Source organism: Lissotriton helveticus, chromosome 9 (genome assembly GCF_964261635.1).
Source record: "Lissotriton helveticus chromosome 9, aLisHel1.1, whole genome shotgun sequence".
Lineage (NCBI taxonomy): Eukaryota > Metazoa > Chordata > Amphibia > Caudata > Salamandridae > Lissotriton > Lissotriton helveticus.
This window is the reverse complement of record NC_136070.1, coordinates 569,958,417-569,983,570: the sequence shown is the minus strand read 5'-3', so window position 1 is coordinate 569,983,570 and position 25,154 is coordinate 569,958,417. Positions and strand designations below refer to the sequence as shown.

Below are 25,154 nucleotides of genomic sequence, written 5' to 3'. Positions count from 1 at the left end.
TGGTACAGTAAGAGATGTCCATGCATGAAAGAAGAATGAATGCTACAGCTGCGACAGGCACCGGGGAGGAGTGTGGGCGATATGAATGTCAGCAGCCCTACATGCCAAAAACAGATGCATACTGGTAAGTAGAATATTCCGTTCGAGGCATGTGGGCTGCTGAATTCATATCTGTGCATAGAATGTATAGCAGTTTCTCCCCTAGCGGTGGCTACCGGTGCCAGCTGCAGCAGTCTGAAAAAGAGTGTTTAGAACAGCCTGACCTACAGCAGCTTGCTGTTTTGAATGTATATCTACACAATAGTGTTTTGTGAAGGTATGTATGGTAGACCAAGTGGCTGCTCTACATATTTCCTCTAGAGGAATGTTCCCTAGGAAAGCCATGGATGCCCCCAGCTTGCGTGTAGAATGCGCTCTTGGGGGAACTGTTAAAGTGCGTTTTGCTTTTAAATAACATATTTGAATGCACTTAACAATCCATCTGGCTAACCCAGACTTTGAAATGGGGTTGCCTTTGTGTTGTGGTGAAAAGGCAACAAACAACTGTTTAGTTTTTCTAAAATCCTTAGTTCTATTAATGTAGTATAGAAGTGCCCTTTTGACATCTAGCGTGTGTAGAGCCCTTTCAGGTACTGACTGTGGATTTGGAAAGAACACTGGTAGTTCTATTGTCTGATTGATATGAAAATGGGATACCACCTTAGGCATGAATTTAGGGTTTGTTCTAAGAACTACCCTATTTGCATGTACTTGGATGAATGGCTCTTGAATAGTTAGGGCTTGCAGCTCGCTAACTCTTCTAAGCGATGTAATTGCTACAAGGAAAGCTACTTTCCAGGTAAGAAATTGCAATTCACATAAATGCAACGGTTCAAAAGGCGGTCCCATTAGTCTGGTTAAAATGATGTTTAGATTCCAGACAGGTGAAGGTGGGTGTTTTGGAGGAATAATTCGCTTGAGTCCCTCCATGAATGCTTTAATTGCAGGTACTCTAAACAGCGAAAGATGCTGCCTGTTTTGAAGATAAGCTGCAATGGCTGCTAAATGTATCCTTATGGATGAGTAAGCTAGATTGCAACGATGTAGGTGCAAAAGATAGCAAATGATATTTTGCGTTGAAGCATCTAGTGGGTTTATTTATTTCTTTATTTTCAGGGTTTTGTATAGCGCGAACATGATCCTTACAGATATCAGAGCGCTTTACATACATATGAAAGGAGGACAAAAGACAGGCAAACTTAACAAGGCAGTTTGTGCAAAGATGCCAACCATGCATGGTAGTAGAGTGTGATTATGATATTGTGGTCGAATCAGGTACTGAAATACAAAGTGGAGAAACATAGGCAAGTAGTCTTTGCAAAGTTTAAGTTCAAGTGAATTTAGCCATGAGGATCGATTTGACTTCTTTTTTGAAGTATGCAGTGGATAAGATGAGTCTAGTTTCTGGAGGGAGGGCATTACAGATCCTGGGGGCCATACCTGAGAAGGAGCGCTTGTAAGTTTTTTTCTTGTTGAATCTTCGCGGTTTCAGAAGGAGAGTTTCTGCGCTTCTTGTGGCTCTTGAGCCTCCTGAGATTGTTAATTTCTGAGCAATGTAACTGGGCGAGCTATGATGTAAGGCCTTGTGAGTAATGCATGCGATTTTCAGGTGTATTCTGGCTTCAAGCTGTAGCCAGTTAAGAGATTTTAAGTCAGGAGATATGTGTGAGCGTTTTTTTGATCCAGTTATGAGCCTTGCTGCAGCATTGATAGAGGCTCTTAGTGGTGCGGTTGTTGATAGTGGGAGACCGCAGAGGGAGGCACTTCCATAGTCAATCCGAGGGATAACTAGCGCTTGGACTGCAGTTTTAAAGTCGTCGGCTGGGAGGAAGGGTTTCAGCTTTCTCAAGGTATTGATTTGGAAATTAGCTCCCTTGGTTGCATTGCTGATATTTCGTTGCATATTGAGATTGGAGTCAAGGGTGATGCCTAAGGATTTTGCTGAGTCTACTATGATAGGCTGGACGTTGAATGCAGTGAGGTGTTTCAACCAATCCTGGACGATGGGGATTTTGGAGGGGGGTGCTATTAGGAGGAATTCTGTTTTCAGAGCATTAAGTTTGAGATGGTTCTCTGCTAACCATGTCTGTGTGTCCTTAAGTGTTCAGTTGAGAAGTTTGAGGTCATCAGGGGATTGTAGTTTGAGGTAGAGTTGGGTATCATCCTCATACATGTGGAATTGCACATTAGAGGCATGAAGCAGTGCGGTGAGTGGCTCCATGACTAGGTTGAACAGGGCTGGTGAAAGGGATGATCCTTGTGGTACACCAAGTGTTACTGGAGTAGGTGTGGACATAGTGTTATTAGTTTTGAATGTCTGAGTCCAGTTATGAAGGAAGGAGGTGAATCATTTGAGTACTGTCCCAGAAATACCCATTCTGATATTCAACAGTCCAAGTAAGTTCTCGTGTTTGACAGTGTCAAATGCAGATGAGAGGTCGAGCAAAATGAGGAGGCAGGAGCCGTTTTGGTCTAGAATTTGGAGTTCTAGACCAAAACGGCTCCTGCCTCCTCAATTTGCTCGACCTCTCATCTGCATTTGACACGGTCAAACACGAGAACTTACTCGAACTGTTGAATATCAGAATGGGTATTTCTGGGACAGTACTCAAATGGTTCACCTCCTTCCTTCATAACCGGACTCAGACAGTTAATGTCATTGTTATTATAGTAACTGACAAAACGCTTCCACTTTGCAGCGTAACAAGCTCTGGTAGTAGGTTTTCTTGCCTCTTTGATAATGTTCAAACAGTCAGGAGGCAAGTTTAGATACCCAAACTCTAAGACTTCAGGAGCCAGATTGCAAGGTTCAGTTGTTGCGGATCTGGGTGCTGCATGTCTCCATGGCTCTGAGTGAGAAGAGTGGGTGTTAGCCGCAGTCTTTGATGAGGCACCACGGAAAGTTCTAGGAACGTTGTGTACCATGGTTGCCTCGCCCATGTTGGAGAAACCAGGATTAGTGTCAGTGAATGCTGGCGTGCCACTAGCGGTATTAACGGTGCTGGGGGAAAAGCGTGCGCAAATCTGCCTGACCAGTTCATCCATATCGCATTGCCCTGCGACTGCGGATGTGGAAACCTGGCGGCAAAGTACTGGCATTTTGCATTTTCCTTTGTGGCGAACAGGTCCATCTCTGGTTGTCCCCACTGTTGGAAGTATGGTTGTAGCACTGTGGGATGAATCTCCCACTCGTGCATCTGTTGGCTGTGTCTGCTGAGCAGATCCGCTATTTGGTTGTCCTTGCCTGGGAGGTGTTCCGCCATGAGAAAAATGTTTCTTTGAATGGCCCACTTTCACATGCTTTGTGCTAGATGTGATAGCTGTGGAGAGTGTGTTCCTCCCTGTTTCTGTATGTAGTACATTGCTGTCATGTTGTCCATCCGGATCAACACAGTTTTGTTGCATAAATGTACTTTGAACGCTTTCATTGACAGAAAAATTGCCATCATCTCTAGCAAGTTGATGTGCATTTTCTTCTGTTGTGTTGTCCATAGGCCCTGCACTGTGTACTGAAGGACATGGGCTCCCCCATCCTATCAGGGATGCGTCCGTTGTCAACACTATTTGTGGTACAGGCTCTTGGAACAGTCGTCCCTTGCAAAGGTTTTGTGGATTCCACCAATGCAGAGAGTTGTATGCACGACTGGTCACCAACACTAGGTCTTTCAATTGTCCTTGAGCCTGGTTCCACTGCTGTGCTAAGCACTCCTGTAGCGGACGCATGTGTAGTCTCGAGCGAGGGACTATGAAGATGCACAAAGCCATCATGCCTATGAGTTGCATAAACACTCTGGCAGAGAGCGAGTGTTGGGGCTTGAACTTTTTGATCAGTAGCTGCATACTGTTTATTCGTGCAGCATTTGGGTATGCTTTTGCTGTTAAGGTATCCACTGTTGCTCCTAGGTACTGCTGTACATGGGATGGCTGAAGGTGAGTTTTTTGGTAGTTCAACGTGAAGCCTAGACTGTGTAGTAGGCGAATAGTGTGGGACATGTGGCTGATACATTGCTGGGCCGACTTTGCTTGTATTAGCCAGTCGTCCAGGTACGGATAGACGTGAATATGTTGTCTTCATAAATGTGCAGCAACTGTCGCTAGGCATTTGGTGAACACTCTCGGGGCTGTTACACCAAATGGAAGGACTTTGAATTGGTAATGTTGATTTAGTATTGTGAACCTGAGATACTTCCTGTGAGCAGGATGTATCAGGATATGGAAATATGCGTCTTTGAGGTCCAAGGTTGCGAGGAAGTCTCCCTGCTGCAACAGTGGTAACACTTGTTGTAGAGTGAGCATATGAAAATGCTCTGATAAGATGTATTGATTTAGGGGCCTGAGGTCCAATATTGGTCTGAGAGACCCGTCCTCTTTGGGGATGAGGAAGTATAGTGAATATACCCCTGTACCTTGATGTTCTAGTGGTACTAGTTCTATGGCCCCTTTTTGCAGCATGCTGATGACTTCTTGCTGCAATACGTTGAGGTGTTCTACAGACATAGGACGGTGTTTTGGTGGTATGTTGGGTGGTGTGGAGGTTAGCTCTAGGCAATAGCCATCTCTGATAATTTGCCTTACCCACTTGTCTGTAGTGATGTTTTCCCCGACCGGTGTTATATGGTCTAGGGGTAACGCTAAGAAGTCACTGTTTTGTGTTGGTAGAGGACCTGGTGGTATTATTCCCTCGTCCTCTGCCTTTGTGGTTATTGCCGCGGTATCCACCTCTATTGTTTTTATTGTAGGTGGTTTGTGTATTTCCCTTGTAGTCTGCTGTGATGAGTTACCTCTTGCAGCACCCCTGTAATTTGAGCGACGAAAGGAGCCTCTATGTCGTTGTGATTGTAGGGCTCCCATAGACTTAGCAGTCTGTGTCTTTTTTCATTTTGTCCAGGATTGTATCTACCGCTGGACCAAATTAGTCAGGATTGACTGGCTGGTTTAATAAAGTGGACTGGACTTCATTTTTAAAACCAGAAATGCGTAGCCACGCATGTCTCCTGATCATAACACTGGTGTTAATAGACCTGGCCGCTGTGTCTGCCACATCTAAGGCACATTTAATGGAGGCGTTAGTGATTAGCTTTCCCTCCGGTACTAGTTGTTCAGCCTGTTCTTTGTAAGGTTCAGGTAAATGCTGGAGAAGTGTTTCTAAGGTGTCATAGTGTGCCCTGTCATACCTAGCTAACAGGGCTTGCGTGTTAGATATTCTCCATATATTAGCTGCTTGTGCGGCTACCCTTTTCCCTGATGCCTCAAAGATCTTTGATTCTTTGTCAGGAGGTGGAGCTTCTCCAGTTTTTTTTAGAGTTTGCACGTTTACGTGCATTGGATACGACCAAAGAATCCAAAGGCAGTTGTCCCTTAATATAGGTAGGGTCTGGTGGCGCTGGCCTGTATTTTCTCTCTATTCTTGGGTTAATGACCCGTGCCCTAGTTGTATCCTTAAATATGTCTCCTGCATGTTTAAGTACCCCTTTTAACATAGGTAGTGTTTTAACAGTTCTTTGTGATGTGGCAAAAGTGTCAAAGAGAAAATCTTCCTCCACAGGGTCTGCATGCATGTCCACATTGTGATGGAGGGCTGCCCTTTCGATTAGTGAATTAAAAGCAGCTGTTTCCTCTGTAGGAGAAGGCCTAGCAGGGTATGCAGATGTATCAGGAATGGGTTGAGAGTCACCAGGATGTACTGGGTCAACCCATGGTTGAGTTTGACTGTCTTGGTCAGTGTCTACTGGGTAATTGTATTCCTGATTATATTCCTCATCCACCTCTTCATCTGAGTGTGTGGGTGTATATAAGTATGGGTTAGGCCTAGTTGGCTGAATAGGCTCAAATAGAATAGGTGAAGTAGAACAGTCCCTTTTCTTTTTGAGTGGTATAGTGTAAGTCTCTTTCTCAGTCTCTGGTCTCATTTTTCTTTTGTTGAGAGTGAGTTTCCCAGAATTAGGGTCAATGTAAAGTTTTGACTGTTCCTCTGATGCAGGGTCTGGATATAAGACTTCCTGTTCAGCAGTTCTGGGTGTATTTGCCAATGTCTTTTGTTTTGTTTGTTTCGGTTCGATGCCGCTTTTTGGGTCGACCGCCTTTGTTTTTGAGGAAGGTGGTAGGCCAAATTTAATTGGTTCGAGGTCCCTCTGTGCTACTACAGTATGTTTAGGTAGTGCCTGTTTCTTCGGAGCCGAAGTTTTTCGGCTTTGATGTTTTTTGTCGGTTCGATTGCGGATTTGTGACGTTGTGTCGATTTTGGAACCTGTGGTTTCGGATCGACGCTTTTTGCTCTTGGCTCCATGGCCTTCTTCGGGTCGATTTTCTTCGGCTCGATTGCTTTCTTTTGCAGAGCCATCGGTTTGTCGGTTTTCTGTTTGGGTTCGACAACCTTCTTCGGATCGAGTCGCTTTTTTGTGTTTGCGGCTGTCAATGCAGTTGTTTTCGGTTCGACGACCTTTTGTTTTGGAGTAGATATAGGGGCGCTGGTTTTCGGCTCGACGACCCTTGTGTTCGACTCCGATGGTTCGACATAGTTTGGCCCAAAGACCGTATTGTCAATGATTTTCTTCGGTCTCGACTCCGATGGATCGACGTAGTGTGGTCCGAAGACCGTGTAGTCGATCAGTTTCGGTTTCGTTTTTGGTTCCACAGCTTTTGGTTTCGATATTACCAATTTCGGAGTACATTGATCCGATGGCTCTTTTGTAATATTCTTAGCCGAGCTGTATTGCGGGGCTATAGAATGTGTTTCGAGATCTTGGCTAAGGCCTTGTGGCGATGCCTCGACCTGAGCCTGTGGAACTATGGATGTATAGGTATGGGGCGTCGTACTCACGGTTGGCCCCGTTTCATCACTGGAGTCGTCTTCGGCGGCTCCGATCCCTTGTTCGTCGTCCCCTACCTCGACAATGTCTTCTTCGTCGTCGATATAGTAGTTGGAGTCATGCTCTGAATCTTGATCAGACTGTTGTTCATATTCTTCGGCATCGACGAGATCTTCATCGTCGAAGATATTTTCCGGCTCTGGCGCTGGTTTCGGCATGATTAGCCTAGCTGCCCTTCGAGTCCGAAGTGTCTTTTTGGAACCAAATTGGGCACAGGCTAGGCAGTCGGATTCATTATGTTCAGGAGATAAACACTTACAGGGTGTTTATCGATATGTGGGTATTTAGTGTTACAAAGAGGGCATCTTTTAAATGGGCTCCGTTCCATCGACGACTGGTCGCGTGGCGCCGAGAAGGCCGCGGCACGATTAGACGTCCCAAGTTGAATAAAGTTTGTAAAGAAGCTGTTGGCACCGATGCGAAACAATACAGACGATACCGAAGGCCTTTTGGCCTTTAGAAAACGTAGTTTAGATTCCGAACTTCGAGTAAAGGAAAGTACATCCGAACCCAATGGCGGAAAAAAACAATCTGAGGATGGAGAGGATGCCCATGCGCACTGTAGTCCAGGGGAGGAGCCACCTATCTCGTGATACTTCGAAGACTCTTCCAGGACAACAATGTGCAATCATCCGGACCCAACACTAGGCGGCGATCTATGCACAGATATGAATTCAGCAGCCCACATGCCTCGAACATGTATTTCATTTCTAAAACAACCCCTCTGAACTCTTTATGAGGTCAGAGGCACAAGCACATAACAAGATACTTAATTATCATACAATAAGTTGCACAAAATACAGTAATGCCCTAGGGGCACTTCAAACCATATACTAAAATAGTGGTATAAGAACCACGTCACGAACGAAGGATAAGCCTAGGGAATCGCTGGGGCTACACTGTACTACCAAAGGATAGGAAGTAGGAGGCCCACGGGAGGGGGGTGCAGTGTCTTTACACACACGCAAGTTACCATAGAGTTAGAATGGGAACGAAAGAATTGGAAACTAGTTCTTTTAGGGCACTTCCGGATGGACTAGGAGAAAGCTACTTGAAACGTAGACACTAGGATAGTCAATACCCACAGGAGCACCGGAGTACTCGCGTTACCTCACCCACAGGAAGCGGGTGCATAGGTGTCAAAGTATGTCGGGTTTCTTCGCTGAATCCTATGGAGCCTTGAAGAAAGATGCTGCAGGCGACCAGGAGAGAAGTGTCGGGTTGGATCCAAAGGGCGGATCGAGGATGACGAGTACCTGAATGCAGAGGGGACAGAGTCTGGGTCACTAGCCAGTGACCAGGAAGGAACCAGGCGATGTCGCGAAGCAATCAGGTGATGTCGTGAAGCTGGTCTCTGCAGCCACGTGGACCAGGAGGTGTCGACGACGACCAAGAGCTGGGCACGGACTGTCCCACGAAGGATCTCGCTGTCGGCGGTGTCCGCTTCCGGACTGGAGTCAACAAGCCTTGGCAAAGGCAACCCACCCAGGAATCGAAGATGGCTTCTGGATCAGACCAGCAAGGTTTGATGGGCTTCTCCTTTTCAGGGAAGCAGGGGCCAGTCTGGAGCAACCAGACCAGCAGTGTAGATTCAAGATTGTCGTCGTCACAGAGGCCATTAGCCAACGGGCAAGTGACCGGACAGAGGCGTCGAGCAGGAAAATGCAGAAGGGCCCCACGCAGAACTCATGGTGTGGAGGGCTGATCTTCGGTGCAGTTGGTGCTCGTGGCTGGGGCTTCTCAATCCCCAATGCACAACTTCGAGGGTGCCTCAGAAGTTGCATGGAAAGCAATTCGCTGGCTTTCCAAGATGGCCGGTCCCACGTCTCGCGTCGCCTCCACGGGTCTCAGCTTTGCTGTGGCTGTGGACCGGGCTGAAGGAAGTCTGGGTCTTGTCAGGCTCTGTGCTCGGGCTCCGGTGGGAGCGTTCGACAAAGCAAACCGTTGATTGCTTGATGGTGCCTGCTTGTGCAGGGTGGTCACTCCTTGACCACAAGGGAGATTCTTCAGTCTTCTATCTTCAAGTAGAACGTCGAAGGTCCAGAGTTTCGTTTCAAGTTTCAGTCAGGATTAATCTAAAGTCTTGGGACTCAGCTCCTACCTATATACCAAATTTAGGGGCTGGATTACCTGCTAGGTCCCTCCTATGGGTGGGACCAGGGAAGGGGGTGGTTACACCCCTTTCCCTTTGTCCAGTTTCGCGCCAGAGCTGGGGCTGGAGTGCCCCAGCACCGGATTGAACTGGACTATGTATAGGACACCTTATGTGCCCCAGACAGTGTCTCATTTCATTCAGCCCTCCCTGCCCCAATACACTATAGCCTGTCTGGGGTGGTGCTAGCACCTCCCAAGACAGGAAACCTATTGTCCAAGCCTCCCTCGCTGGAAGGACTCCCAGCAGCAGGAGGTCAGACTTGTGTCTGTGGCAGCAGCATCCATTTTGTGATGCCGAGGCTCTGGTTAACTTTAACCGGGATTAGTAGGAACAGGTCTTCTCCCTCTAGAAGGGTGGAATGCAACCCACGTCACCAGAACTGGCGAGGGGGTAATATTCCAAAGTGTATGACACCTTACATGACATGTTTTGATAAAGCCAAACCAGAGTTCGCATTTAACCGCGAGGTTCATCATGCATTTAAGAGTATATGGTATGGCTATATCCTAGAACAGCTATAAGGACATGGTTCCTAAAGCTGCAGACAGGCTCAGCTCATACTAAAGCCTCATCTCACACAAAACCAAGCACTCTGCCTCCAAGATTGTTAAGGCCTGCCATAGGAGTGAGTTATAGGTGTATATGTGTCTAGATACAAGGTTAGATATAGGAATACTATATCTAAGCAAGGGGTGATTACACGACCTAGCCCCAGCTGAGTGATCAGCCAGTTGTGTCAGTTTGGATGGCCAGCCAGGGGTGGCAAAAGATATGCTGCAGCCCCTGGTAGGCCTTGGATGCACCTATACCCTGGGTACCTATAGTACACTGTACAGGGGCTCATAAGGTGACCCAATTCCCAATTGGTAATGTACCTAAAGTACATGACATGAATTTAGAGAGAAAACAGCTGGGCTGTGAGTCTGATTAGCAGGTCAACAGCCACATTAAGTAGAAAACCAGTGAAGCAAAAAGCAAAAAAGTGGGGTGACCATAGGAAAGCAGACCCTACACTCCTACACACTGCACTTACAATGTCTAAGAATGGACTTAGACACTGTAGGGGCACAGGGCCCATGCACCTGTACCCTCACCACGGGTATAGTGCACCCAGCTAGAGGGGTGACTGACCTATGCCAGGGCAGTGGATTGCAGGCATGGCATACAGATGTGCCATGTCGACTCTTCACTTTGTTTTGCACCATAACACGCAGCCTGCAACAGCAGTGTGGGAGTGCAATGGTACAGGACCTCTAAGGGTGGCGCAATAAGTGGGGCAGCCCTTAGAGGCCATCTCTGGTCAGAGTGCCCTGGGTAATGTGGTACCATTTACCAGAGGCTGACCTGTGGCCAGAGATGCCAATTGGGTTTAGGCTTCAATGCAGTTTTAGGGAAAGAACATAGGCCCTGGTACCGGATTAGCAGGAACCCAGAGCACACTCAGTCAAAAATTCAGCAGAAAGTGGGGGCAACCATGCAGAAAGAGGGCACTTTCTCACAGCTAGCACCTTTTATTTTATGAACATTATATTTTTCATTGACACATTTGTACTTAACTATAAAGTTAGTGTTAAGTTAAAAGCTATAGCAGTGGATGGACATTTGGTTTTCTGTGGGCTTCATACTTTGCCATGAAGTGTGAGTTTTAATTTCTACCACCTCCTATCTAAATAAAGACTGCTTAGGGAATTGGGGTGGACCATCATTGATGGCACGGTAGGTGTAAATAACTGGATCGACAGCATACTGCTCAGATGCCACAGGATCTCATATCAGAGATAACAAATAGTTTCTTACCTGTCGGTGTAGTTTTGCAGCTTGAAGATCTTTCTGATTTCACTATGCTGTGCATTATTCTGCGGTCTAGTGGTTGGGTCCGGAATCGTAGTCTTTTCTCTTTTTTTTTTCGTAGCCCAGGTGGTCGTCGACGTCAGCACGCTTAATGCGGAAGCTCCCACCCTGGGGCGCCATCTTCAGATTATTTTTTCCGCCGTTAGGTCTGGATCGTCACCGAGAGGTTCCAGAAAATTTTGGAGAAAAGAAGAAGGAAAAGACGAAAATCTACCGAAATAGATTGGAGAATACATCCAGGAACAAGACCACTGAGCCAGGACGACGAAGAAGGAGAACATCGAAAACTTCGATGTCCAACGGAGGATGCACACACAGGGGGGCCTACTGAGCGCAGGAAATGGACAAGACTCCGTTCAAATTCTGCCTCAACTGCCATCACAAATACGCGCAGAAGGACCAGCACCCGGTTTGCAACCTCTGCCTGCCGGTCGAACATGAATGAAGGATTGCAACGCCAGCTCCCTATTCACCCCAAAGAATCTCAGGGTTAGAGAGAGGCAGAGAAGAGCCAACTACAACATGCAAGGAAAAGGCCAACCCCCGTCGCTTCGAGACTTGGGCCTCTCCAGCGACGAAGAGGACAACATCGCCGAAGGACCAGATGACTTCATGGTCGTAGAGACCGGTAAGAAGACTACAAAAGAGGTAGGAGAGACGTCGACCCCTAAGACCGCGACAGACTCTCGAAAAACAGAGTCTAAGTCCACAAAAGGAGCACTGGCGCCGAAAATCTCGACAGCCACAGCTGCATCCATGGACAAACCGCCCAGCGGATCCTTCGAATAGGACTCCCAGACGGCGAAAACAATAGACAAGCATTGGAAATGCAATAGGTCTCGCAGCATTAGAGTTAGTGCTTTTAGAATTGTTTATGGGTTTTTTTTGTAAATCTTTAGCATTTTTGTTTCCTGTAGGCAATGCTAAAGAATTACAAAGAAAAAAAGCCATAAACAAATGTAAAAGCTCTAACTCAAATGCTCCGAGACCTATTGCACTGTTCCACTAAAGACCACCACTTCAGTAAACACCGCTGATCAGTTCAGGGATTGAAAGTGTTAAGTAATGGCTGGACAGATATTGGGAACTATTGAGAGCGTTAAGCTGTGCTTACAGTAGGCAATAACCTCAAGTTGAAAGTAATGTGAGAAAATATATGGGCTAATAATGTAAACATTAAATACGAAACTCTGCAAATGCTGAGAGGGTTACTTCTGATAGTCATCCTCATGTTTGGCTCTGTATCAATTACAAAAGAAAGTGGGGTGCATTTTGAATGTCTCTAATTTGACATTTCATAAGGGGGAGGGTGATGACAGGTTCCAAAGACAGTGGAAGTGCATTGCCTACTTTGATGTAGCTCAAAGGTGGCAAGCCAGGCATAGTGGAGGAAGAGAGTGACAGGGCTCCCTTCAGAAATTCAATGAAGACTTAGTAATCAAGGGTTTGTCGATTTTGTATGTGGAGGTGCTTCCTGTTGAGGGTAGTGAGAATAGGGAGCCACATACATTTGTCATTGTACTGAACACCTTCACTAACCATAAAATCCCTTATTCTTTTTAATATGTACTCAACTTTGTGACTTTATTCAAAATGCTCATTTATAAATCTTTCAGTTACCAGTCTTTTGGTGAGGACAAACATGATTAATCCACACGAACGTTTCACACTGTTAATGTTTATAACTCTCTCCACTAAAAGACTGGTAAATATAAATGAAAGATTTAGGATTCAAAATTTGCAAAATCAACATGATCAATAAAGTCTGCTTGTTCAGTATATGTGAAAAAGCATAAAGAATTTATAAGACTGCCTGAAGTACTGGCCTTTCGTAGATGGTAGTGGTAAGACATGGGATCCTTGTTGTGCAGGGCGATTAGGACCCCTTAGGTGACATGCAGCCTCCTGTATTCCTCGACTACAGTTTCAGGTGGGTTAATAGCAATAAAGTACAGAAACTTCACTTCTCTTTGTGCCTTTTGTTTAGGGTGCTCCAGACAACAGACGAATCTGCTGTGAGGGGGGGTCAATACAATATTGCCAAATAAGCAAGTAGTGCCATTTAAATACAGTCAAAGTGAAACGAAAACATAATTACCAATTTGTTCTATAACAGTAACACCTAACATTTAAGGCACAGAGAATGTGGCAGCAAGTCGTTTAAAACAATCAAGTTTAAATGTTCATGCCTTCCAACGTTTGATAAGACTATAAGAGTCATTTGGAGGAAAACAATCAGGCTTTACTATCCTCATTACCTTGCAACAGAAGAAAGGGAAGACATTTTGAGTAGTGAATAGTTGAACTAACATCCTTTTTGCCTCAAAAAGTAAGGTGTGTTGGCAGGCATCCATATAATCAAACTAGGAAGGATGAATCTATGACGTTTGCCGCTCCGTGATCGAACGTGTGGCCTACAAATATTTTGCTTCCCAACTTAGTGTTGACTCATCCCACTTCCTGTCGTCAAGACACCACGCCTTACCACTAATGAGATTTAATTTAGCAACAAATGTGTTCTTGGGGTTGTAGACACGAGTGCGTGCCTCTGCTAAACCAATAGGATACGAAACCTGTGAACAATAATTTGTTATAGTAATTGCCAGGAATGGAAACACAGTGTCCTATAATTACGACACTATGGGGCGAGGAGTAACCACTCTAGAAAATAATCCCCCAGTCTATACCGATGCATATTTTTTTCCGCAGATGAGGTTGAGACACTGCCTAGAACACATTTGGAACATGGCGTACTAACTAACTTCAAATCCCAGCTTCGGCTCAATATCCTGCGATTCTGGGGACATATCACTAAAGCACTTGTTACGAGGTTCTCACTACCACCGAGATGCAGTAATCAATCGAGCCACTGTAATGATGGCAGCAGCCTACCTGTACCGAAAGAGACCGTAACGTGGCTCTGCCTTAAAGAGCTGTAATGCGCCAGGGTCAGGCTCGCACCACGAAAACGATAGAAAATAACTATTCTCCGATTAGAAGCCTCACTGCCTTACGTTGTGACGCTTTTTGAAGATATTCCTATTAATAATGAATCAAAGGAGGCATTTATTAGAATATACAAAAAGAGAAGAAAAACAAGCTCTCGGCATTGCGTGGCGGGAGGGGGCGGGGGGAACGTCGAGGGCAGGCAGGATGACTCAGGGGAGGGGGCGGAGCGGGGCAGAGCGGCATGTGGGTGTGAAGAAGCCGGGCCTTTGAAGTGAAGCTAAGCTTCACTTCAAAGGTGTCGGAGGAATGCGGGCGGCTGTGCACGCGCTTTTAAGCTCAATGCACATGCGCATTGAGCTTAAAAGTCACGGGCACTGCAAGGAATCGCCACGATTCCTTGCAAGTTAGATAAAGAGTCGATGAGCCCCTATAGTCTCGCTTGCTCGATGCGCATGCGCATCGACAGGCGAGACCTAAAAAACCTAGGTCGTCTAAGCACATCCCCGAAAAGGAACGCTCGACGCCGAAGGAAAAGGACCCGAAGGCGACTTCGACTACGTCGAAGAGAGCGCCCGAAACACTCGACGCCGATCAGGCCGCCGAGATGGAAAGGAAGAAAAGAAGGCTCGAGACCGAAATGGTTAACATCCTGCAAAGGAAAAGAGAATTCGTCGAACGGATGAAAAGGTTCACAATCCCGTTGAAACCGGCGACAACGATCGGCGATGACGAAGAGGAGTTCGATGCCGAACAACTCCAGAGCCCCAAGAACACCAAGAGGAAGAGGGCCTATACTATGAGGAGGAAGGCAAGGAAGACCAACGCACGAGTTGGGACTCAGCATACTCGGCGGCGCAGGACCTGGATTGGCAGGACCTCGACGCCGAAAGCCCAGAAGAGCCTGTGGAGACGTATACTTTTAGGCCTTCGCCGCCAAATGACATTGGGATCTATAACATGGTCATCAGGAACGCGGCAACAGCTTATGGGGTGAAACTGGAGGAGGAAAAACCAAAAGGCATGCTTCCTCTTAGAGACCCTGCTCCCCACTCAAACAAAGAGCTTCCTTCCTATGCTACCAAGTGTCCTGGACCAGGGGAGGGAGGCGTTCAAAGAACCAGCAAGCTGCAGGTCTGTCACACCTAGGACAGAAAAGAAATACAAAATCTCATCTAAGGACCCTACCTACATCCAGGGATCCGTCACAATACAGAGCATGGGATTCCACTTGCAGAGCTACTGATTAAGTTAAAGAGCAATTTCCAAAAAGAATCCAACCAAGCCTACCAGCCCTGGGATGTCGGCAGGGGAGGGTTAGTGGTAACTCTACTTATCTGAGGCAGCTATCCCTTGGAGTGAGAGCATTTGCTCAGTTATCATTCGGAGCAAGGATAGGAAGAGAGGATGTACATATATGGGTGTGCGAATAGAGATGGATTTTACAATGAACTGCACTCTGAGATTAGGAGATTAGCGCTATAGAAGTCCCTCTGCATGGTGGGAACCAAGGTATTTTTGTACATTGAAATATTTGGAGGCAACCACCTGTATTAGAATGCATGCTATATTAACACATCTGACTTTGATGTCCAGAACTCAGTTTTAACTGACTCACCTCAGGGATGTTTTCCTTGATAATCCGGAGCACAGCCTGTATGTGACTCTTCTTAAACAATTCCACCACCACATTCTGTGTTTTGAGTTCTGAAAGACAGGAAACAAATTACATAGCTAAACCTTACATCGAACAGCGATTCTTGTATTTGTATGCACTATCCCCACTCCCAATCTACTAACGAGATTTTCGCAGCAAAATCGCATTAGAAATACGAGTATGGAGTACATGTGTTATCTGGGCTCCATCAGACTATGTGCCTCCAGCTCTGCATACCGCAGGCTATTTTTCTACAAATTCTAAAGGAATGTAGCAAGAGGGCATGTGGGTGGATTTGAATGATGGGGGCTAAATGCTACAAGCACAAATTACTGTAGATGACACGCGATGGGGATGGTGTGGAGACTTCTATGGGTTTTGTGACAGCGCCTGGACCCCAAGTACTCATGGAAATGGGAAATCATTGGAGGCTGAAGGAGAAGAAACAATATCCAATTCCCTCACATACTTGTATGGTCTGAGTTTGTTAAGTATACCATTGCTTAGATGTGTCCAACAAAAAATACGCCACCTACTACTTCAATGTGGTTGTTTAATGCAATACCAAAAAAATATTTTTGACTAGTAACAATGTTTTAAAAGAGAACTTAATTTTTTTTATACATCTTGGGCGTTAACTATATAAAATCTTAGCTGGGCTATTTTTTTTTAAGAGGAAAAGTTGCTTTTATATCAATTTGAGAGATACTAATCCTGGAAAAGGATAATGTTACTTACCCAGTAAGCATCTGTTCTTGGCATGTAGAGCTGTAGGTTCACATGCTTTGCATACTCCTGCCATCTAGTGTTAGGTCTGGATGTTTGCAAGTTGTTTTTCTTCGAAAGAAGTCTTTTCAGTCACGAGGTAGGGGACTCCCCCTTTCGGTGTGCATGGGCATCAAATCCATTGTTAGATTGTTTTCCCACAGAGGGTGAGAATGGAGTTAGTAAGTAAAGAATCGAAATGCCCATGTGCAACAGGTACCGGTAACTGGAGAGGCGGGTAGGCGCATGTGAATCTACAGCGCAACATATCAATAACAAATGCTTACTGGGTAACATTATCCGTCTGAGGCAAGTGAGCTGTAGATCACATGCTTTGCATAGATTATACAGCAGTATTCTCCTGAAGCAGTGGCTAACCTGTAGCTGTTGGAGTTGTCTGAAAGAGTGTTCCAAGTACTGCCTGACCCACATTAGCGTGTTGTCTCGCTAACACATCTACACAATAGTGTTTGGAGAATGTGTGCGGTGTAGACCATGTTGCAGCTTTACAACTATCAACTATGGGGATGTTTTCTAAGAAAGCCATAGTAGCCCCTATTTTGCGAGAGGAATGTGCTCTGGGGGTATAGTTAAATCTCTTTATCTGATAGAGATCTCTACCTGCAGATTCCTTACCTTTGAATTTCCCAGGCGTCAGGCTGGATCCAGAAACTTTTGCTGAGCAATACCCCTTGCGCGTGACATCGGGTGGCTCCATTCGCCTCCACGTGTCGTCAGCGGCGGTTATGACATTGCAGTACCTGTATAGGCGCCACCCAGGCACACGGACGTCAGTTCTTTTCTTTCAGCTCAACTTTTTGTTGAAATTTTTGATCCGACCATGTGCGAAGGATGCCTTTGAGGAAGACCGGTTTCAAGCCATGCAGGACTGGTCCCCGCATGATGTCGGTTACCGACCCCCACCGCATTTGTCTGTGGTGTCTTGAGCGTGGCCAAGATTTGAAATCGTGTTCAGACTGTCGGACGATGGCCCAAAGACCTTGAGGGAGCGAACGAGGAAGTTGCTCACGGCCCGGCAGTCGACACCAGTAAGCAAGACTCCGAGGCAGTCCCGGTCCCGGTCAAAGAAGAGGTTGTCGCGGGACCGCTCACAGAGCTCTAAGGCCCCTTACTCCCATTCGAGGTCCTCTGGACACTCGGGGAAAGAGGCACAATAAGAATAAGACGACCCATCGGACTTCAACTTCACCTCAACTAGCGTCCATCGTCGAGAGGTAAGGAACACAGACGATCTAGGCACGGATCTGCAGAGCCGGAGCCAGAGTAGACTTCGTGCCTCCCACCCTTTCCGGGAGCCGGAGCCACTCCCGCTGGTCAGAGGGGGCCCCATCGGGTTTGATGCCGCCTGGCCGGCCACGGCACCGATGGGGCCTCAGGGATCCGGATTAATGTGTGTCGTTCCAATGCGACCTCCCCGCCGTTGAATCCGAAGAAGTCGGTGACCACAACATAGTGGATACCAGTCTGTGGCCCGAGCACCATCCTCATTTCTGACGACAAGGTGCTGGAACGGCGTTGAGCGACCCCCCCCCCGGGGTTCTATGTTGTCGCCTGAGCACTTTGAGGAGGTGCTACGCTCAGGAGACGACTGCGAGGAGTCTGGAGACCCTCTTGAGAACCAGGATGTCCCTGAGGAGACAATGGACTGGTATGGGGAACTTGGGGAAGCCAGTGGTCTGGATACTTTTCCAGATACTGGCATGCTCTCTCCACCTACAGTGGCTACGGAGGAGGTGGCATCCTAGGCAATGGTGGTTAAGAGGGCAGCTGAGGTCCTTGGACTGGTACTGCCCTCAATGCAGGTAAGGACTAATCTCCTGACCGAAATGCTTCAACCTGGAGACTAGAGCGTAAGTGGAGCTTTATTTATAACCAGAGTGACAAAGAGACCTACAAAAAAGCCATTATGGAATACAAATCACTGATTCACAGGGAGAAATGAATATGCTACTTACCAGTATGCATCTGTTCTTGGCATGTAGGGCTGCTAACATTCATATCTTAGCATTAGATCGCCGCCTAGTGTTGGGCTCGGATGATCGCACATTGTTGTCCTGGAAGAGTCTTCGAAGTATCCTGAGATAGGTGGCTCCTCCCCTGGACTACAGTGCGCATGGGCATCGGCTCCATCCCCAGATTGTTTTTCGCCATTGTGGCAGAAGATGGAGTGAAAAGTGTAAAGGATGTCCATGCTAATGAATAAATACAATAGTATATCTGCAGCTGCGACAGGCACCGGGGAGGAGGGCGGGCGATATGAATGTTAGCAGCCCTACATGCCAAGAACAGATGCATACTGGTAAGTAGCATATTCAGTTCGAGGCATGTGGGCTGCTAAATTCATATCTTAGCATAGAATACATAGCAGTCCCTCCATCATCGGCGGTTGCCCGTGCCAGCTGCAGAAACCTGAAAAAGTGTCTTCAGAACAGCCTGTCCTACAGCAGCTTGCTGCTTGGAATGCACATCAACACAGTAGTGTTTTGTAAAGGTATGTGGTGTAACCCACGTGGCTGCTCTGCAAATATCCTCTAAAGGAATGTTCCCTAGGAAAGCCATGGATGCCCCCAGTTTGCGTGTGGAGTGCGCTCTGGGGGGTATTGTTAAAGTGCGCTTGGCTTTTTGATAACATATCTGGATGCACTTAACAATCCATCTGGCTATCCCTGCCTTGGAAATCGGGTTGCCTTTGTGTTGTGGTGCGAAGGCAACAAAGAGTTGTTTTGTTTTTCTAAAGGGTTGTGTTCTGTCTATGTAGTACATCAACGCCCTCCGTACATCTAAGGTATGTAGCATTCTTTCCGCCACCGTTTGCGGGTTTTGAAAGAATGCTGGTAAGTCAATAGTTTGGTTTAGATGAAACTGGGACACCACCTTCGGAAGGAATTTGGGGTTAGTGCGTAGCACTACCCTATTTGGATGAATTTGAATGAATGGCTCTTGGATTGTGAGCGCCTGCAGCTCACTGACACGCCTCAGAGACGTAATAGCTACAAGGAAAGCTACTTTCCACGTAAGGAACTGGAGTTCACACGAGTGCAGTGGCTCAAATGGTGGTCCCATCAGTCTGGTGAGAACGACATTGAGGTTCCACACCGGAGCTGGCGGTGTTCTTGGGGGAATGACTCGTTTCAGACCTTCAAGGAAGGCTTTAATGGCGGGCACTCTGAAGACAGAGAGGTGCTGCCTGTTCTGGAGATAAGCCGCTATGGCGGATAGATGTATCCGAATGGAAGTGTACGCTAGATTGCACTTGTAAAGATGCAACAGATAGCAGATGATGTTGGGGATAGATGCATCTAGCGGGTTGATGTCATTGGCTGTACAGTAAATGACAAAACGCTTCCACTTTGCAGCATAGCATGCTCTAGTAGTTGGTTTCCTCGCCTCCTTGATGATGTTCATGCATTCCGGAGGTAGGTTAAGGTATCCAAACTCTAGGACTTCAGGAGCCAGATCGCCAGGTTGAGCTGTTGCGGATCTGGATGCTGAATTTCTCCATGGTTCTGCGTCAAAAGACTGGGCGTGAGGCGCAGTCTTTGATGCGGCACCACTGAGAGTTCGAGGAACGTGGTGTACCAGGCCTGGCGCGCCCACGTTGGAGCAACTAGGATGAGAGTCATCTCGTGCTGCCTTAGCTTTCTTGCGACCAGCGGTATTAGAGGGGCTGGCGGAAAAGCGTACGCAAATTTGCCTGACCAGTTCATCCATATCGCATTCCCCTGCGACTGTGGGTGAGGGAACCTGGCGGCAAAGTGTTGGCATTTTGCGTTCTCTTTTGTGGCAAACAGGTCTATCTCCGGATGACCCCACTGCTGGAAGTACGGGTGGAGGACAGATGGGTGTAACTCCCACTCGTGCATTTGATGGCTGTACCTGCTGAGCAGATCCGCCATCTGATTGTCCTTTCCTGGGAGGTGTTCTGCCATGAGGAAAATGTTCCTCTGAATGGCCCACTTCCACATGCTCTGAGCCAGATGAGACAGCTGTGGCGAGTGGGTGCCTCCCTGCTTTTGAATGTAGTACATCGCGGTCATGTTGTCCGTCCGGACTAGCACGACTTTGTTGCACAGATGTACAATGAAGGACTTGAGCGCCATGAAGATTGCCATCAGTTCCAGATAGTTGATGTGCATCTTCTGTTGCTGCGTCGTCCATAGTCCCTGCACTGTGTAAGTGAGCACATGAGCTCCCCATCCCTGGAGAGATGCGTCCGTTGTCAGGACAATCTGCGGCACAGGCTCTTGGAACAGTCGGCCCTTGCAAAGGTTGTGTGGAGTCCACCAATGCAGAGAGTCGTATGCCCGACTGGTAACCAACACTAGGTCTGTCAATTGCCCACGAGCCTGTGTCCACTGATTCGCTAAGCACTCCTGGAGCGGGCGCATATGTAGCCGTGCGTGAGGGACTATGAAGATGCAGGAGGCCATCATGCCTATCAACTGCATGAACACTCTCGCTGGAAGCGAGTGTTGTGGCCTGAACCTTTGGATCAGAGCCTGCATGCTGTCTATCCTGACTTGGTTTGGCTGAGCCATGGCCGTCAGGGTGTTGATCGTCGCACCTAGGAACTGCCGGACATGTGCCGGCTGAAGATGCGATTTTGGGTAGTTCAGGGAGAAACCCAGATCGTGAAGAAGGTGAATTGTAGACGACATGTCTGCGGCGCACTGTTGCTCTGACTTGGCTTGCACGAGCCAGTCGTCTAGGTAGGGGTAGACATGGATGTTCTGCCTCCTGAGGTGCGCCGCTACTGTCGCCAGACACTTGGTGAACACCCTCGGGGCTGTGGTGACTCCGAAGGGTAGGACCTTGAACTGGTAGTGCCTGCCTTGAATAGTGAACCTGAGGTACTTCCTGTGTGACGGGTGTAGTGGAATGTGGAAATAAGCATCCTTGAGATCTAAGGTTGCTAAGAAATCTCCCTGGTTTAGCAATGGAAGAATCTGTTGCAGTGTAAGCATGTGGAAATGTTCTGACAGTATGTACAGGTTGAGGGGACGTAGATCTAGAATGGGTCTGAGAGATCCGTCCTTCTTTGGAATAAGGAAGTACAGGGAATAAACCCCCGTGCCTTCCTCTCCCACCGGCACGAGCTCGATTGCTCCCTTTTGCAGCATCACCACTACTTCCTGCTGCAATAAGAGCAAGTGCTCTGCGGACATAGGCCTTTGCCTTGGCGGGATGTTGGGTGGAGTGGACCTCAACTCTAGGCAATAACCATACTGGACTAGTTGTCGCACCCACCTGTCTGTGGTGATGTTTTTCCAGACGGGCAGGAACTGCTGTAGTCTCCCCCCGACAGGTGTTAGGTGGTCGGGGGGCAGTGACAGAGAGTCACTGTTTGCTTGGAGCAGAGGAGCGGGAGCTGTTGTTTCCTCTGCCGCGACCTCTGTTGCTGTTATTTCTGTAACCTCCCTTGTTCTGTTTCGTGAACGAGGATTGTGCCCCACCTTTAGAGAACTGGGATTGTTGACCCATTTGTCCTCTGGTGACTCCACGTGCACCTGAGCGACGAAAATTGCTGCCACGAAACTGTTGTGACTGCAGGGCCCCCATGGACTTAGCAGTTTCTGTGTCCTTCTTTATTTTCTCTAGGGTGGTGTCAACATCTGGACCAAACAGACTTTCAGGATTGACTGGCTGATTAAGGATTGTTGTCTGAATATCCGGTTTAAACCCTGAGATGCGGAGCCACGCTTGTCGTCTCAGCATAACGCTAGTGTTGATAGCTCTAGCAGCTGTGTCCGCAGCGTCAAGTGCACACTTGATGGCTGCGTTTGAGATTAGCTTTCCTTCCTCAATGAGCAGTTGGGTGGCTTCTTGGAACTGTGGAGGCAGGTGTTGTACAATCTGTTCTAGGGTGTCGTAGTGCGCCCTATCGTAACGCGCCAAGAGTGCCTGTGTATTGGCGATGCGCCAAAAGTTTGATGCCTGTGCAGCTACTCTTTTGCCCCCTGCCTCTAGCACTTTGGACTCCTTATCCGGGGGAGGAGCTTCACCCGTTGTCTGGGAGTTGGCACGTTTCCTGGCATTGGCGACCACAAGAGAGTCCAGTGGCAATTGTCCCCGGATGTATGCGGGGTCCGCAGGTGCAGGTCTGTACTTTTTTTCAATGCGAGGGTTGACCACTCTCGCTCTTGTAGGCTCCTTAAATATGTCCCCAGCATGCTTGAGGACTCCTTTAAGCATAGGCAGTGTCTTTACTGTCCTTTCAGAGACTGAAAAAGTGTCGAAAAGGAAGTCTTCCTCAACCGGGTCGGCATGCATGTCCACATCATGATTGGCTGCCGCCCTTTCGAGTAGTGCATGAAAACCTGCTGAATCCTCAGTCGGGGATGCACGTGCATTAAAAAGCTGCGGGTCCTGCCCCACACCCTGGGTGTTCTGGTCACCAGTGTCATCAAATGAATCCGGTTGTGCATCAGGTTCATTGATAGGGAAATTGCACTGCTAGTCTTCATCATACCCCTCACCCGCAGAGTGTTCTGGGGAGGGAGTAGGGCTCCGTCTCGGAGGAGGCTGGATTGGTTCCGTGAGGCCTGAGGCGTCAAGGGGCACCTTCTTCTTCTTTAGTGGGATGACATAGGAGTCCACTGGCTCCGAAGTGATTTTCCTCTTATAGAGGGTCAGTTTGCCTGTGTCAGCGTCGATGAAATGCTCTGAATCGTCCTCTGATTCGAGTACCCGACGTGGAAGCGGGCCAGCCGGTGAAGAAATCACCTGTTTCGGTGCCGACTTGGTTGAAAAAGCTTTCGGCGCCTCCTTCGGCGGCAAAATAAAGAGAAGTTTCCCAGAAGGCTTCGCTGGAGTGTCCTTTTGCGGCTGCGGCGATGGCATCGGAGCCGACGGGGCAAAGGCCTTCTCCCTGATTCTTTGCAGTGATTCGGCTATGAGGGACGGCTCACTCACAGTTTGTTTCGGCGCTGACGAGGATGGTCTGATCTTTCCCTCGGATCCGACGTCCTTGTGGGCCTTGTGCGCGGATCCTGTCTTAACCGCCTCCGATTCCTGTGTTCGGGGCGCAGACTTCTTTCCGTGTGCCTGCGTAGCCTCCTTGGAGCCGACTTTGGCGGGCTTGGACGGCGTCGTAGCCGCAGACCCGTGCCGACCATCTTTTTTGGAGGACCCCTCCTCTGGCGTCGGTTTCGATTTTGCAGCATCGGAATCGACGGACTTCTTCGACTTCTGCGGACCGGAGGTCGACGGAGTCGATGGGGTAGCGGGCACCGTCGTTTTCACCGGCACGGCAGCCATCTTAGGGACACTCGAGTCCTTAAGTTTCGGTTTCGTTTTCGGGTCGGCCATTTTAGGTGTTGTCGATCCCGATGGTTTCGGTTTCGGTTTCGAAACAGTCTGCTCAGCAAGTAAGTCCGTGGCCGGGCCCGAAGGCGGGGCTGTGGCTTGCGGCAACGGGTCTTGGGTAAGGCCGACAGGCGATCCCGTGTCCCGGTCGGTATCCTCGTAACCTTCGGGGCAGAGCTCGTCCCCCGAGCTGTCTGCCGCGGCCCCATAAATTTCATCGTCGTCTCCTACCTCGTCGACGTATTCAAGGCCTTGACCCGCGACTCCGTCGTCGTCTCCCGGATCCGCCTCGACCTCCGTCTCGGGTGGGGAGATTTGGAGATGATGACCCTGGTCCTCTTCGTCCTGGTCGCCGAAGATGTTCTCCGGATCCGGGGCCGCTTGTTTAGCTTCCATGCGCACCGCGCGCCGAAGCTTGAGAGTCTTCTTCGAGCGGAACTGTGCACACAACTTGCACTTGCCGTCGTCGTGGTCAGGCGAAAGGCATTTGTTACACACGGGGTGTAGATCGATGTGTGGGTACTTGGACCCACAGAGCGGGCAGTACTTAAACGGGCTCCGCTCCATGTCTGAAAAGGTTTGCAGTCGTGTCGCGATGAGAAGGCCTCAAAGTTCCGAGAGCGAAGAAAACTCCGCTTATTCCGGCTCCAAGAGACGGAAGACTCGAGACCGTGCGCAGACAATACCGACGCAAGAAAATCGAGGCCTTTTGGCCGCTAAAAGTTAGTTTTTCTTGGTTCCGACAGTAAGACGTCGAGACCACATCCGAACCCAATGGCGGAAAAAAACAATCTGGGGATGGAGCCGATGCCCATGCGCACTGTAGTCCAGGGGAGGAGCCACCTATCTCAGGATACTTCGAAGACTCTTCCAGGACAACAATGTGCGATCATCCGAGCCCAACACTAGGCGGCGATCTAATGCTAAGATATGAATTTAGCAGCCCACATGCCTCGAACACTAAATACCTTACTGAACATATCATGCTGAAGGAACTGTTTAGAACAATAACCACTTTATCAAAAATGGTAACTAGGAAAGTCAGCACGTCAAACCAAACTCTCTGTGACAACCTCGCTAGATTAAAAAAAAAATAAAGTCACTGAGGTTTTTGAATTGTTTAATCAAAACCATAACGAAGTTATCATCGTTTCAGTGAACAACTCTCCCATAATCCTGGATAGGTTTTCCCCCCTTGACAGAACAAGTTGTGAAACTCACCAGGGCTGCAGATCAGGGTCCCCATTAGACCCCTGTTCCCCTAAAATTATTTATCTAGCCCCCAGAAGTTTTGAGGAACAACTCACACTAATTTTAAAGAAAGTGCTCAACACAGGACACATTCCCATTGATTGGAAGATGGCGTCTATCCTCCCCATATTGAAAAAAAAGTAACTTGGATCCCCTGGCACCCAGTAGCTACAGACCCATCTCTAGGCTTCCATTTCCCGCGAAAAAAATACTAGAAAAAGCACTAAATGCGAAATTACCTGTAGTGATTATAATAATCTCCTGGATTCCTCACAGTATGGTTTCAGAAAGGCGC

General features: G+C 48.0%; 1 protein-coding gene across 1 annotated transcript in view; it reads right to left on the bottom strand.

Annotated features, from left to right (window-relative positions):
• The window catches only part of NXF1 (nuclear RNA export factor 1), a 497,551-nt gene that overhangs the window by 263,769 nt on the left and 208,628 nt on the right, over positions 1 to 25,154 (bottom strand). The window contains exon 8 of the mRNA XM_078660502.1: positions 15,479 to 15,567. Coding sequence (XP_078516628.1) covers positions 15,479 to 15,567 — 89 coding nt within the window. The remainder of the gene's footprint in view (positions 1 to 15,478; positions 15,568 to 25,154) is intronic.